The 15,018-nt window shown below is 38.0% G+C and overlaps 1 protein-coding gene across 2 annotated transcripts; it reads left to right on the forward strand.

The window, feature by feature from the left end:
• The first annotated feature begins 2,770 nt into the window (after positions 1-2,770).
• LOC133653233 (serine/threonine-protein kinase SBK1-like) lies at positions 2,771-14,991 on the forward strand. 2 transcript variants are annotated; one of them, XM_062052311.1, is made up of 4 exons: positions 2,771-2,892; positions 10,716-10,886; positions 13,641-13,843; positions 13,930-14,991. In XM_062052311.1, the coding sequence occupies exons 2-4, from the start codon at positions 10,724-10,726 to the stop codon at positions 14,539-14,541; spliced, it is 978 nt and encodes a 325-aa protein (XP_061908295.1). In that variant the 5' UTR covers positions 2,771-2,892; positions 10,716-10,723; the 3' UTR covers positions 14,542-14,991. The 2 variants fall into 2 exon arrangements, with proteins under 2 accessions (XP_061908295.1, XP_061908296.1); XM_062052312.1 differs by having other exon boundaries at positions 2,782-2,892; positions 10,713-10,886.
• The last annotated feature ends 27 nt before the right edge of the window (positions 14,992-15,018 follow it).

The raw sequence follows: 15,018 nt of genomic DNA on the forward strand, positions 1-15,018 counted from the left end.
CCCCAATAACATTTTAAAGTGGAATATTTGAGATTATATAATAATTGGAGCTCATAGCATAACTCATAACAACATTGATTCATTATTATTTTTTGAGCAATGACACTTAAAAAAAAAAAATTAAATAAAAAAGTCCCTGTAATATTATTGGGGATCCAAAAGGGTCCTGCTCAGTAAAGCATTAAAAAATAAATTATATAATAAAAAATAACAATAATAGTCAACACTTTCTTAATGGAAATGACAATAATATTATAACAATGATAAATAATATTATCACGCATTAATATCTCTTAGCCTCTAATGCGTGGCGAAGAGATATTAATGCGTGGCACGCATTGAATGTCTCTGCTGCATTGGATCAGTCTCCTTTCTTTAACAGGCAAAAGCTTTCTAACCTCACCAATGCCTTGCATCGTCTATATTAGATATATAACAACGGGTGGGTGGCGGGTGGGTGTGGTTTTGATAAAATGTTAGTTCGGGTGGATGGCGGGTGGATGACGACTTTTGTGATGCGGTTGCGGATGAAATAATTGCCTATCCGCGCATCTCTACCGGCCGCCATCAGAGTCGACAAGAAACATATATTTCCCCAAAGTTACGTACGTGACATGCACATAGCGCCACGCACGTACAGGCAAGCGATCAAATGTTTGGAAGCCAAAGCTGTACTCACGGTAGCGCGTCTGCTATCCAACTCAAAGTCCTCCTGGTTGTGTTGCTGCAGCCGGCCGCTAATACACCGATCCCACCTACAGCTTTCTTCTTTGCAGTCTCCATTGTTAATTGAACAAATTGCAAAAGATTCACCGACACAGATGTCCGGAATTCTGTGGAATTTAGCGATGAAAACAGACGATTTAAAGGCCTACTGAAATGATTTTTTTTTATTTAAACGGGAATAGCAGATCCATTCTATGTGTCATACTTGATCATTTCGCGATATTGCCATATTTTTGCTGAAAGGATTTAATAGAGAAAATCGACGATAAAGTTCGCAACTTTTGCTCGCTGATAAAAAAAAGCCTTGCCTGTAGCGGAAGTAGCGTGACGTCACAGGAGCTAGTATTCCTCACAATTCCCCGTTGTTTACAATGGAGCGAGAGAGATTCGGACCGAGAAAGTGACGATTACCCCATTAATTTGAGCGAGGATGAAAGATTCGTAGATGAGGAACGTTACAGTGAATGACTTGAGAGGCAGTGATGGACGTATCTTTTTTCGCTCTGACCGTAACTTAGGTACAAGCTGGCTCATTGGATTCCACACTCTCCTTTTTCTATTGTAGATCACAGATTTGTATTTTAAACCACCTCGGATACTATATCCTCTTGAAAATGAGAGTCGAGAACGCAAAATGGACATTTAGTGCCTTTTATCTCCACGACAATACATCGGCGAAATGCTTTAGCTACGAGCTAACGTGATAGCATCGTGCTTTAACTGCATATAGAAACAAAAAAATAAAGGATAGAAGGAAGGATAGATAGAAAATCAACAATACTATTAAACCGTGGACATGTAAATACACGGTTAATGCTTTCCAGGCTGGCGAAGGTTAACAATGCTGTGCTAACGACGCCATTGAAGCTAACTTAGCAACTTAGCAACGGGACCTCACAGAGCTATGCTAAAAAAATTACCTCTCCACCTACGCCAGCCAGCCCTCATCTACTCATCAAGACCCGTGCTCACCTGCGTTCCAGCGATCGGCAGAAGGACGAAGGACTTCACCCGATGCGTTTGGCGGCCCGGAGACGTAGGAAGTCAAGGTGAGGTCGGCGGCTAGCGTGGCTAGCGTGGCTAGCGCTCCAACAAAGTCCTCCTGGTTGTGTTGCTGTAGTCCGCTGCTAATACACTGATCCCACCTACAACTGTCTTCTTTGCAGCCTTCATTGTTCATTAAAGAAATTGCAAAAGATGTCCAAAATACTGTGGAATTATGAAATGAAAACAGAGCTTTTTGTATAGGATTCTACGGGTACCATAACTTCCGTTACTCTGACTTCGTCACGCGCATACGTCATCATACCGCGACGTTTCAGACGGATATTTTCCGGGAAGTTTTAAAAGTCACTTTATAAGTTAACCCGGCCGTATTGGCATGTGTTGCAATGTTAAGATTTCATCATTGATATATAAACTATCAGACTGCGTGGTCGGTAGAAGTAGGTTTCAGTAGGCCTTTAAGTTGGCGACCGTGCTATTCCAAAATGTCTCCTTCAACCCTTGACGTCACGCGCAAACGTCATCATACCTAAACGTTTTCAGCCGGAAGTTTCCCGGGAAATTTAAAATTGCACTTTATAAGCTAACCCGGCCGTATTGGCATGTGTTGCAATGTTAAGATTTCATCATTGATATATAAACTATCAGACTGCGTGGTCGGTAGTAGTGGCTTTCAGTAGGGCCTTTAAAGGTTAAAAATGAGCGACATTCCCCCAACATGGGTGTTTGCCATTCAGTTAGAAATGGATTTGTTATGCTAATTCTATGCAGTATTTCGCATGCAGCTGCAGTCAGATGCAGTGTTTGTCACTGCGTACTGTATGTCCTTGGTTAATAAGAGCTACTAAAGCTTTCGCTGGCTGCATACATACATAACAAAATATGACTATGTTGCAGGAGCGTACGTGTATTTGTGTGTTGGTATTCGAGAGAGCGCGAGTGCCCTTTGTAGAGACAGTTTGTAATCAGCTGTCAAAGTGTCAGATGTTCCCATTGTAGCCGCTGAGAGTTGAGCTATGTGCTGGGCAGGGGGAAAGCGCTCGGGTCCACTGGGTATGTTCATCCAAGAAGCAGTCGTGGATGTGAAGTACATACTGCACGGACACCATCTGCTTCACTCTACTCTTTCTGCTACAAGGTGTTTAAAGTGCTCTCTCTAAGGTAAGATTTTACTGGGACTTTTTTATTAAGAGTACAGTTAAAGACAGCGGACAATAAGTCGTTCATTTAGATTTTTAGCTTTGATGGGTTTTTTTGGCCCCCTCTTTCAATTTCTCCGTAGGACATATTGAACATACAATTATGTAGAGCCACATGCTGTATATTACAAGTAATGTTTTGACATTTTAGCATCGATAATTGTCATGCACCGTATTTTTCGGAGTATAAGTCGCTCCGGAGTATAAGTCGCACCGGCCGAAAATGCATAATAAAGAAGGAAAAAAAACATATACACTACCGTTCAAAAGTTTGGGGTCACCCAAACAATTTTGTGGAATAGCCTTCATTTCTAAGAACAAGAACAGACTGTCGAGTTTCAGATGAAAGTTCTCTTTTTCTGGCCATTTTGAGCATTTAATTGACCCCACAAATGTGATGCTCCAGAAACTCAATCTGCTCAAAGGAAGGTCAGTTTTGTAGCTTCTGTAACGAGCTAAACTGTTTTCAGATGTGTGAACATGATTGCACAAGGCTTTTCTAATCATCAATTAGCCTTCTGAGCCAATGAGCAAACACATTGTACCCTTAGAACACTGGAGTGATAGTTGCTGGAAATGGGCCTCTATACACCTATGTAGATATTGCACCAAAAACCAGACATTTGCAGCTAGAATAGTCATTTACCACATTAGCAATTTATAGAGTGTATTTCTTTAAAGTTAAGACTAGTTTAAAGTTATCTTCATTGAAAAGTACAGTGCTTTTCCTTCAAAAATAAGGACATTTCAATGTGACCCCAAACTTTTGAACGGTAGTGTATAAGTCACACTTTTTGGGGAAGTGTATTTGATAAAACCCAACACCAAGAATGGACATTTGAAAGGCAATTTTAAATAAATAAAGAATAGTGAACAACAGGCTGAATAAGTGTACGTTATATGAGGCATAAATAACCAACTGAGAACGTGCCTGGTATGTTAACGTAACATATTATGGTAAGAGTCATTCAAATAACTATAACATATAGAACATGCTATACGTTTGCCAAACAATCTGTCACTCCTAATCGCTAAATCCCATGAAATCTTATACGTCTAGTCTCTTACGTGAATGAGCTAAATGATATTATTTGATATTTTACGGTAATGTGTTAATAATTTCACACATAAGTCGCTCCTGAGTATAAGTCGCACCGGCCGAAAATGCATAATAAAGAAGGGAAAAAAACATATATAAGTCGCACTGGAGTATAAGTCGCATTTTTTGGGGAATTGTATTTGATAAAACCCAACACCAAGAATAGACATTTGAAAGGCAATTTAAAATAAATAAAGAATAGTGAACAACAGGCTGAATAAGTGTACGTTATATGAGGCATAAATAATCAACTGAGAACGTGCCTGGTATGTTACATTATTATTATATTATATTATATTATGGTAAGAGTCATTCAAATAACTATAACATATAGAACATGCTATACATTTACCAAACAATCTGTCACTCCTAATCGCTAAATCCCATGAAATCTTATACGTCTAGTCCAGGGGTCGGCAACCCAAAATGTTGAAAGAGCCATATTGGACCAAAAATACAAAAACAAATCTGTCTGGAGCCGCAAAAAATTAAAAGCCATATTACATGTGTCATGAGATATAAATGTAATTAAGAGGACTTAAAGGAAACTAAATGACCTCAAATATAGCTACAAATGAGGCATAATGATGCAATATGTACATATAGCTAGCCTAAATAGCATGTTAGCATCGATTAGCTTGCGGTCATGCAGTGACCAAATATGTCTGATTAGCACTCCACACAAGTCAATAACATCAACAAAACTCACCTTTGTGTACTCATGTACAACGTTAAAAGTGTGGTGGACAAAAGGAGACAGAAAAAGTGGCATAAAACACGGCCTAGAAAGTCGGAGAAAGTTATACATGTAAACAAACTATACGGTGAGTTCAAGGACCGCCAAAATAAGTAGGAAAACACGGCACTCGCCAAATACTCGAATCAGTGAAGCATGTTTAATATAAACAGTGTGATTTATAATAATTAGGGAGGTTTGTGTCATGTTTGTCCTCCTACAGAAACCATACTAAAACAAAAAAAATTATTTTTTTTCCCCTCATCATTTTCCATTCTTCATACATTTTTGAAAAATCTCCAGAAAGCCACTAGGACGGCGCTAAAGAGCCGCATGCGGCTCTAGAGCCGCGGGTTGCCGACCCCGGTCTAGTCTCTTACGTGAATGAGCTAAATAATATTATTTGATATTTTACGGTAATGTGTTAATAATTTCACACATAAGTCGCTCCTGAGTATAAGTCGCACCCCCGGCCAAACTATGAAAAAAACTGCGATAGGTTTCAGATCTTTTCAGTTCTAAGCATAATAAGCATACAGTATTTCCAGTAGGGCTGCAACAACTAATCGATTAAATCGGTTAAAATCGATTATAAAAATAGTTGGCGATTAATTTAGTCATCGATTCGTTGGATCTATGCTATGCGCAATTTTTTTTTATTTTTATAAACCTTTATTTATAAACAGCAACATGTACAAACAGCTGAGAAACAATAATCAAAATAAGTATGGTGCCAGGATGCTGTTTTTTTTCAATAAAATACTGGAAAGGATAGAAATGTAGTTTGTCTCTTTTATCCGATTATTGATCGATTAATCGAAGTAATAATCGACAGATTAATCGATTATCACATTAATTGTTAGTTGCAGCCCTAATTTCCAGTAAACTTTGAAGTTGAATTCTGAAATGGTTGACTTCCCACCAATAGCTACATTTCGCAGGAGAAGTAATTCGCTTAAATTTGTAAAAAAAAATGTGTTTAAGGGTATTTTTACAAAGCGTTTTCTGATGAATAAATGACCAAATAGCTGTAAAATCCAATTAAGTCCGTTAGTTATTCCAAGAATTATGTCATTTTTATTCTTATAGCCAGGCCGTTAGGAATAAAAATGACTTAGCTGTAAAATATTATGTCAATGAGAAAGGACGCAAAGAAAAAAAAGCTCCGCTTCTGCTACCGGAGTTTTTGTTAAGTCTGAAGATTTTGACCACTGATTTGACCACTGATTTGCGATCACAGCCACAGGAGAGTCACCTGGCATCTTCGATCTGATTTTGGTCAGTTGAGAGGCACTGATACGCTGAAATAAGGCGAGTGGAAGAGCCGTTAGCCTCAAACCAAAGGCGCCTCCCGCAGTTCAAAGCGGTTGCCTAGCAACCAAAAGTTACGGCGAGTTTACAGCTGTTTTAAAGTGATCCCGACGTCGCAGAGTGATATAAGTTGACAGGCTGACACCTCAAATTGATCTCTGAACGGCGCAAAGTACGAAATTGTTGAAAAAACAAGTTAAAAGTGCCGCAAGTCGCTAAAGAAGTAACTGCCCTTAAGACATAAGAGGCGCTGACGTCAGTGACTGCCGCGATGCCAAAAGTTAAAGGATTGACTGGAAAGACTGACTTGAAGCTGGGCACAGGACATGATGGGATTCAAGAAGGGATACTACAAAAAATACTCCAGGAATTTAAAGAAGAAATGATAGAAAAATTGGAAGAATTGATTGATGGATGGAAAGAGGATATGAAAGAAATGAAAGAAGAAATTAAAGAAATGAAAAAAGAGAACAACTCCAGAAATAAAGAAGCCACTGAAATGAGCAAACAAATGAAGATCCTTCAAGAAGACAACAACATGCTGAGGAACATCATAGATGAAATGGATCAGGATAAACGAATGAATGATATCATTGTGACAGGGCACCGAATTAAACCAAGATCCTATGCGAAAGCTGTGAATAATGAAGGTGAACCAGATGAAATGGATATGATCTCAGCAGAACAGCAAGTGGTCAACTTCCTGCAATCAAAAGAAATTGAAATTGACATTAATACCATCGAAACATGCATCCCACTGAACGGAAGAAACAACAACGCCACTCCAGTCGTGCTCGTGAAACTCGTAAACAGAAAATCTAAAATGGCATTGCTGAGACAGGGAAAGAAGCTGAAGGGAACAAATGTGTACATGAATGAGCATCTCACAAAACGCAATGCTGGAATCGCCAAGAAAGCACGCGACTTGAGAAGGCAGGGAAAAATCCAGGGAACTTGGAGCACCAACTGTAAAATCTACATCAAGCTGAATGGAGGTCCAGAAGCAAGAGTAATTGTTGTCCATGACATCAAGGACCTGGACAATTTTTAAAGTTTACACAGCTACCAAAACAACGATGATAATGGACTCTGACAGAAAACAAGCACCTAAATTCAGCATCGACACTACTATGTTCCAAGGGACGACTAAACAAGAGGACCTAGATTCAGGATTGCATCCACCTACACTTATAGAGATTATTGAAACAACATCAAAGTTTGTTGAACAAGAAAATATGGAACTAAAAAATTTCTGCAACAAAGATCACAAAAACCAGGATTTGGAAAATGATATAGATCCAGATACACATTTTTTCTCCCACATCAGTAATAGTTGTTTTTATTATACAGATGATCAATATAATAGCAACATTGAATGTGATAACAAATTGTCAATTATTCATTTTAATAGTAGAAGCTTGTATGCAAATTACAATAACATTAAGAACTTTTTGGAACACATCAACGAACCCTTCAAAGTGATTGCTGTCACAGAAACATGGATTGATGATAAAAAAGGAATAGATTTTGATCTGGAGGGATATGAACTAAACTACATCAACAGAACCAACAAAAATGGAGGAGGAGTAGCTGTGTACGTGATGAAGAACCTGAACTACAAAGTGGTAAAAAACATGTCATTTGCCATTGATAATATCTTAGAATGTATAACCATTGAAATATGTCAGGAAAAAAGCAAAAACATATTCATCAGTTGTATATATAGATCACCTAAGTCAAGTATAGAAACATTTGAAGAATGGATCAAGGCTACTTACATGGACAATGGTCAAAGAATAATGTTCTTATGTGGTGACTTTAATATTGACTTATTGAACCCTAACAAGCAAAAGTCTATTGATGACTTCATTGATACAATGTACAGCATCAGTCTATATCCTAAAATCACAAAGCCAAGCAGAATCACAGCACAATGTGCCACGCTTATTGATAATATTTTTACCAATGATTTTGATAATAACACTACAAGTGGTCTACTTATAAGCGACGTTAGTGATCATCTGCCAGTTTTTACAATATATGATGGAAACTACAAGAAGAACATGGAAGACAAAAGGACATTTCGAAGACTATGCACAGAGAAGAGGATGACTGCCTTCAAAATTGAGCTACAAAAGCAAGATTGGGACAATGTGTATAATGAAAAAGAGGTTGATGAAGCATATGAACATTTCTTAAACAAGTTCATAATACTTTATGACAAACATTGTCCATGGATACAACTCAGTAACAAGCAGAGAAAGAATAATCAACCATGGATGACAAAAGGATTAAAAAATGCTTGTAAGAAGAAGAATACACTATATAGAGAACTTATAGCACAAAGAACTATAGAGGCAGAAATTAAGTACAAAAAGTATAAAAACAAGTTAACAGACATACTACGATCATGTAGAAAAGAATATTACAGTGAATTATTGGACAGGAACAAAAATAATATGAGAGCAACATGGGGCATCCTCAATAGCATTATAAAAAATGGAACTAAGAGGGACTACCCTCAATACTTCTTAGATGAAAATAAAAAAAATGACAACATAAAGGAAGTAGTTGAAAGCTTCAATAATTATTTTGTAAATATTGGACCAAAATTGGAAGAAAGGATTCCAGACCCAGTTCCAATTGAGGACTATAATGATACCATAGAGCGAAATCCCAACTCCATGTTCCTCAGTAATGTGACACAGGAGGAAATAGTTACAATCGTGAAAAAATGTAAATCTAAGACTTCAACTGATTGTAACGGAATTGATATGGAAACGATAAAAAAGGTTATTGAAGAGATCTCAGGACCATTAATGTATATTAGTAACCTATCATTTCAAACAGGTACATTTCCAAACAAAATGAAAATAGCTAAAGTTGCACCAATTTATAAGACTGGAGATAAACATCAATTTACAAATTATAGACCTGTTTCTCTACTTCCACAATTTTCTAAAATCATTGAAAAACTGTTCAATAACAGATTAGAAAGTTTCATAAATAAAAATAGAATACTCGAAGAGAACCAATATGGATACAGAGCTAATGTCTCAACTTCAATGGCTTTAATTGAAATTACAGAAGAAATTACCAATGCAATAGATAGTAAAAAATGTGCAGCAGCGGTTTTTATGGATCTAACTAAAGCTTTTGACACAATTAATCACAATATTTTAATCAAAAAACTAGAACGATATGGCATCAGAGGGTTAGTCTTGAACTGGATAAGAAGTTATCTAACGAACAGGAAACAATACGTGAAGCTAGGCGAACACACGTCTACAACGCTAAATATATCCTGTGGTGTACCTCAGGGATCAATACTAGGACCTAAATTATTCAATCTCTATATAAATGACATTTGTAAAGTTACAAAAGAATTTAAGTTAGTATTATTTGCGGATGATACAACAGCGTTTTGTTCAGGAGAGAACACACAGGAGATAATACAAATAATAACAGAAGAAATTAACAAATTAAAAAGATGGTTTGACAAAAACAGACTATCGTTGAATCTTAGTAAAACTAAAATAATGCTATTTGGTAACAGTAGAAGAGAAAGTCAAACACAAATACAAATAGACGGAATAGAAATTGAAAGAGTAAACGAAACCAAATTTCTAGGTATAATGATTGATGATAAATTGAACTGGAAATCTCACGTAAAAAATATACAACATAAAGTTGCAAGAAACACGTCAATAATGAATAAAGCAAAACATGTTCTAGACCAAAAATCACTTCATATTCTCTACTGCTCACTAGTGTTACCATATCTGAGCTACTGTGTAGAAATATGGGGAAATAATTACAAAAGTACACTTCATTCATTAACGGTGTTACAAAAAAGATCAGTTAGAATAATACATAATGTTGGATATAGAGAACATACAAACCCTTTATTTATTGAATCAAAAATACTGAAATTCCACGACATAGTGAATTTGCAAACAGCTAAAATTATGCACAAAGCAAACTATAACCTGCTACCCAAGAATATACAACAATTCTTCTCAACAAAAGAGGAGAAATATAATCTTAGAGAAAAACGTAATTTAAAACATTTGTATGCACGTACAACACTTAAGACCTTCAGTATATCAGTATGTGGAATTAAATTATGGAATGGATTAAGCAAAGCAATCAAACAATGTACTAATATGATACACTTCAAGAAACTCTTCAAACTTAAAGTGTTTACAAAGTACAATGAAGAAGAACCATGACAAACATTCTCAATTTATTTCATCCATCCATTCATTCATTCTTAAAGTAATCTTACTTATCTCATCATATGAAATATGACTTACTTCACCAATTATTATTATTAAATTCTTACTATTATTTATTTATTTATTTTTATTGTAATTACTTATGGAGTTTATTGTGAAAAAATTGTGAACAGGAAGTGAACAAAAAGTTTTGCAACTGTTATGTAAAGAAAAGGGGTAGGATTAAATAAGCTCTGCTTCTTCCTACTCCTTTTCGAACATGTTGAAAAGAAACTGGAAATTGTGATGTATCATGTTGTATGCTTGCATGTTCGAAATAAACTCAAACTCAAACTCAAACTCAAACTCAAAAAATGTATTTACCTGCTATAATATTTGTTTTCTTCCATGTTCCTAAGCAGGGCTCTCAATGATTGAGTTAGGCCTGGCTGACGGCAGCCTGATCGACGAGCTGATTGAGCTGACGGCCCAGAGCCTCGGTCAGCTGGAGATCCAGGAACACTTCAATGTCATCAAGGAGATCGGGCGAGGAAAGTATGGCAAAGTGCTGCTGGTCACACATCGTTTCAGAGGTAAACCTATGTTTTGACTTGACATCAACTGAAAATATACATTGTAAATTGTTTATCAGGGTTTAGAAGTAGGGTTAGGGTCGTATTTAAGTTTATTGTTAGGTTTTAGAATCAAGATTTAAGACTTAGGACTTAAGGTTAAGGACCGAGGTAGTGTTTGCGGGTTATGGTTTGGAGCAGTGCTTCTCAAAATATTTTCTGTTACGCCTGCCCGAGCAAGAAGAAAATATTTCACACAGCGACTACAAATAGTATATTTTGTCTATAAAATTGTTAGAATTATACCTCTGTACAACATTGTGAGCTTATTAACATTAAAGGAAACAACACGCCGGTCTTTCCTCGTCTTCTACCCCTGGCATCGCCCCGTGTCACCCCCCACCCGCCCCACTATTTGAGAAGGAATAATTTAGAGGTAGGGTAGGGTAAGATAAAGTTAGGGTTAGGTTTAGAGTTGGGGGTTAGGCGGGGCCTTACCTTACATTCATGGTTTACGGTTAGTATTTAAGGTCAGTGTAGAGCTAGAATTAATTTTAGGGTTATGGCTAAGATTTTCTTGTTCTGGGGACTAATGAGAGCTAAACGGAATCTGTATGAACTAGGGTTGTACCGGTACCAAAATGTGTTTTGATACTTCGATACTTTTCTAAATAAAGGGGAACACAAAAAATTGCATTATTGGCTTTATTTTAACAGAAAAATCTTACGGTACATTAAACATATGTTTATTATTGCAATCGAAGAACAACTTTGGTCTTAAATAAAATAGTGAACATACTAGACAACTTTTTTTTAGTAGTAAGCAAGCAAACAAAGGCTTCTAATTTGGCTGCTGACGTATGCAGTAACATATTGTGTCATTTTCCATTCAATTATTTCGTCAAAATTATAAAGGACAAGCTGTAAAAATGGATTATTAATCCACTTGTTCATTTACTGTCAATATCTGGTTATTTTCTGTTTTAACATGTTCTATATACACTTCTGTTAAAATGTAATAATCACTTATTCTTCTGTAGTTTGGATATTTTACATTCGTTTTGGATGATACCACAAATTTAGGTATCGATCCGATACCAAGTAGTTACAGGATAATACATAGGTCATATTCAAGGTCCTCATGTGTCCAGGGACGTATTTCCTGAGTTTATAAAAATAATATGAGTTTAAAAATAAAGGAAAAAAGATTTTGTGACGATAAAAAATATAGATGTAATCATAGTAGTATCAACTAGATACGCTCTTGTACTTGGTATCATTACAGTGGATGTCAGGTGTAGATCCACCCATAGCACGCTAGCTTTTGTTAGCGGTGACGCCGGTGAGCTACGGTGTGTAGTGAAGCATGTTTAGCTATTCCTCGTCCTGCAGGGATGATACTTGTAAGAAACATACTTCATTCGTCGCCATGGAGGCGAGGATTAGTGATTTAGAAGTAGCTAAAACACTGCCGACTCCGGATGGATGTTAGCTGCTAGCCATGTCTTAAAGCACCTCTTCCTGAAGGCGTTTCAGTGTTATAGCTTCACCATCGTCAGTTTTTAGACGAAAATGCTTACATTCTCCCTTTTCTGTCTACACACCTTCTCTGCTTGTAAGTACGCCGTGATTGTGCGCTGCCGAACACGCTCCTCTGCTCGTAAACCCAGCAATGTCATGACGTGACGGCGCGGCGTCATGCCCGTTAAAAAAAAAAAAAGGGGAAAAAAATTGGGAACCGGTACTTTTCAAACAGAGTGTAGCAGTGTTTTTCAACCTTTTTTGAGCCAAGGCACATTTTTTGGGTTGAAAAAATGCGGAGGCACACCACCAGCAGAAATCTTTAAAAAACGAAACTCAGTTGACAGTAAAAAGTCGTTGTCGCAATTGTTGGATATGACTTTAAACCACAACCAAGCATCATCACTATAGCTCTTGTCTCAACGTAGGTGTACTGTCACCACCTGTCACATCACACCCTGACTTATTTGGAGTTTTTTTCTGTTTTCCTGTGTGTAGTGTTTTAGTTCTTGTCTTGCACTCCCATTTTGGAGGCTTTTTCTCTTTTTTTGGTATTTTCCTGTAGCAGTTTCATGTCTTCCTTTGAGCGATATTTCCCGCATCTACTTTGTTTTAGCAATCAAGAATATTTCAGTTGTTTTTATCCTTCTTCGTGGGGACATTGTTGATTGTCATGTCATGTTCGGATGTACGTTGTGGACGCCGTCTTTGCTCCACAGTAAGTCTTTGCTGTCGTCCAGCATTCTGTTTTTCTTTACTTTGTAGCCAGTTCAGTTTTAGTTTCATTCTTGCATAGCCTTCCCTAAGCTTCAATGCCTTTTCTTAGGGGCACTCCCCTTTTGTTTATTTTTGGTTTAAGCATTAGATACTTTTTTACCTGCACGCTGTTTCCAACATATACAAAACAATTAGCTACCGGCTGCCACCTACTGATATGGAAGAGTATTACACGGTTACTCTGCCGAGCTCTAGACAGCACCGACACTCAACAACAACACATCATTTGCAGACTATAATTACTGGTTTGCAAAAAATATTTTTCACCCAAATAGGTGAAACTAGATAATCTCCCACGGCACACCAGACTGTATCTCACGGCCGCGGCACAGTGGTTGAAAAACACTGGAGTATAGTACCGTTTTTGATTCATCAGTACCGCGATACTATACAAGTATCGGTATACCGTACAACCCTAGTGTGAACACTGATTCTGTATTTTTTATTTAGTTGACATGAGGTATAAATGCTCCACAGGGACTCCTATGGCCTTGAAAGTGATGCCCAAGACCTCAACAAAGCTAAAGGGCTTCCTGCGAGAATACTGCATCTCTTTGCATCTGCATTGCCACCCCTGCATCGTGGGCCTCTTTGGCATTGCCTTTCAGTCTAACGATCACTACTGCTTCGCCCAGGAGCTCGTTATTGGGAGGGACCTGTTTGCTGTCATTCAGCCTAAGGTAAGGCCAGTTCACGTAAAAAAGCAGGCTTGTCGTCTATCTAATGTGTAGTTATCAACTTATTTAAACTCCTCTGTCTGTTTAAGGTGGGTATTCCTGAGTCGTCCGTTAAACGTTGCGTCCTCCAGATTGCTAGCGCTTTGGAGTTCATCCATAGCCGGGGCCTGGTCCACCGAGACGTGAAGCCTGAGAACATCCTCCTGCTGGATCATCAGTGCAGCCAGGTCAAGCTGGCAGACTTTGGTCTGGCCCAGAAAACAGGCACTCTTATCAGCTTCATTACAGGAACCCTACCTTACATGTCACCTGAGCTTTGCACTGTTGCTCTACTGGAGGGCCAGAAAGAAGTCACTGCTCCTCCGCTGAGTGTGGAACCAAGTCTGGACACATGGGCCTTCGGTGTGGTTATATTCTGCATCCTCACAGGCTACTTCCCATGGGACCGTTGCATGGATTCAGATGACTCCTACCAGGAGTTTGCTGACTGGTCCAAACTGGGAGACAGCGCCAACACAGAGGATGACATTCCACCACTTTGGAAAAGGTTCACCCCAGAAGCCATGGAGTTGTTTGGCAAGCTCCTGGCTCTGGATGCAGAAAAGAGGTCTACCGTTGGGGAGGTGAGACAATATGTAGAGAAGGCTTGGCTTAAAAAGGAACATGGGATGGAGCAGCTGCAGACAGTAGAAAATAAATAATAAGCTTGGACATAAAATAAGATCTAATACCCCAATACTTATAACAGCCTGCAATTTCATTTGTAACATTCGTGGAAATCACGCAGAGTGACCATGCTATATCATGACTTGAAATTGTTAAAGAAAATATATTGATTGAATGATCTAAAAACGAATGCATTTCTTCTTTGGGCTTTACATTATTCGAATGTGTGTTGTAATTTGATATGTGTATCATAGGTTTGTGCCATTGGACTTAAATTAGGTTGAAGTAATTGACAGAAGTCACAGGTTAGGTTTTAGAGTTAGGCATACTTGCCAACCCTCCCGTTTTTAGCGGGAGAATCCCGTTATTCAGCGCCTCTCCCGACAACTTCCCGGCAGAGATTTTCTCCCGACAAACTCCCGGTATTCAGCCGGAGCTGGATGCCACGCCCCCTCCAGCTCAATGCGGACCTGAGACTGAGTGGGGACAGCCTATTCTCACGTCCGCTTTCC

Source organism: Entelurus aequoreus, linkage group LG07 (assembly GCF_033978785.1).
Source record: "Entelurus aequoreus isolate RoL-2023_Sb linkage group LG07, RoL_Eaeq_v1.1, whole genome shotgun sequence".
Classification (NCBI taxonomy): domain Eukaryota; kingdom Metazoa; phylum Chordata; class Actinopteri; order Syngnathiformes; family Syngnathidae; genus Entelurus; species Entelurus aequoreus.

Excerpts from the sequence above, each read along its gene's own strand:
- LOC133653233 (XM_062052311.1), top strand. The coding sequence starts at position 10,724 with ATGATTGAGTTAGGCCTGGCTGACGGCAGCCTGATCGACGAGCTGATT. Across the intron at positions 10,887-13,640 it reads GGTCACACATCGTTTCAGAG|GGACTCCTATGGCCTTGAAA; the intron begins GTAAACCTATGT and ends AATGCTCCACAG. Across the intron at positions 13,844-13,929 it reads TTGCTGTCATTCAGCCTAAG|GTGGGTATTCCTGAGTCGTC; the intron begins GTAAGGCCAGTT and ends TGTCTGTTTAAG.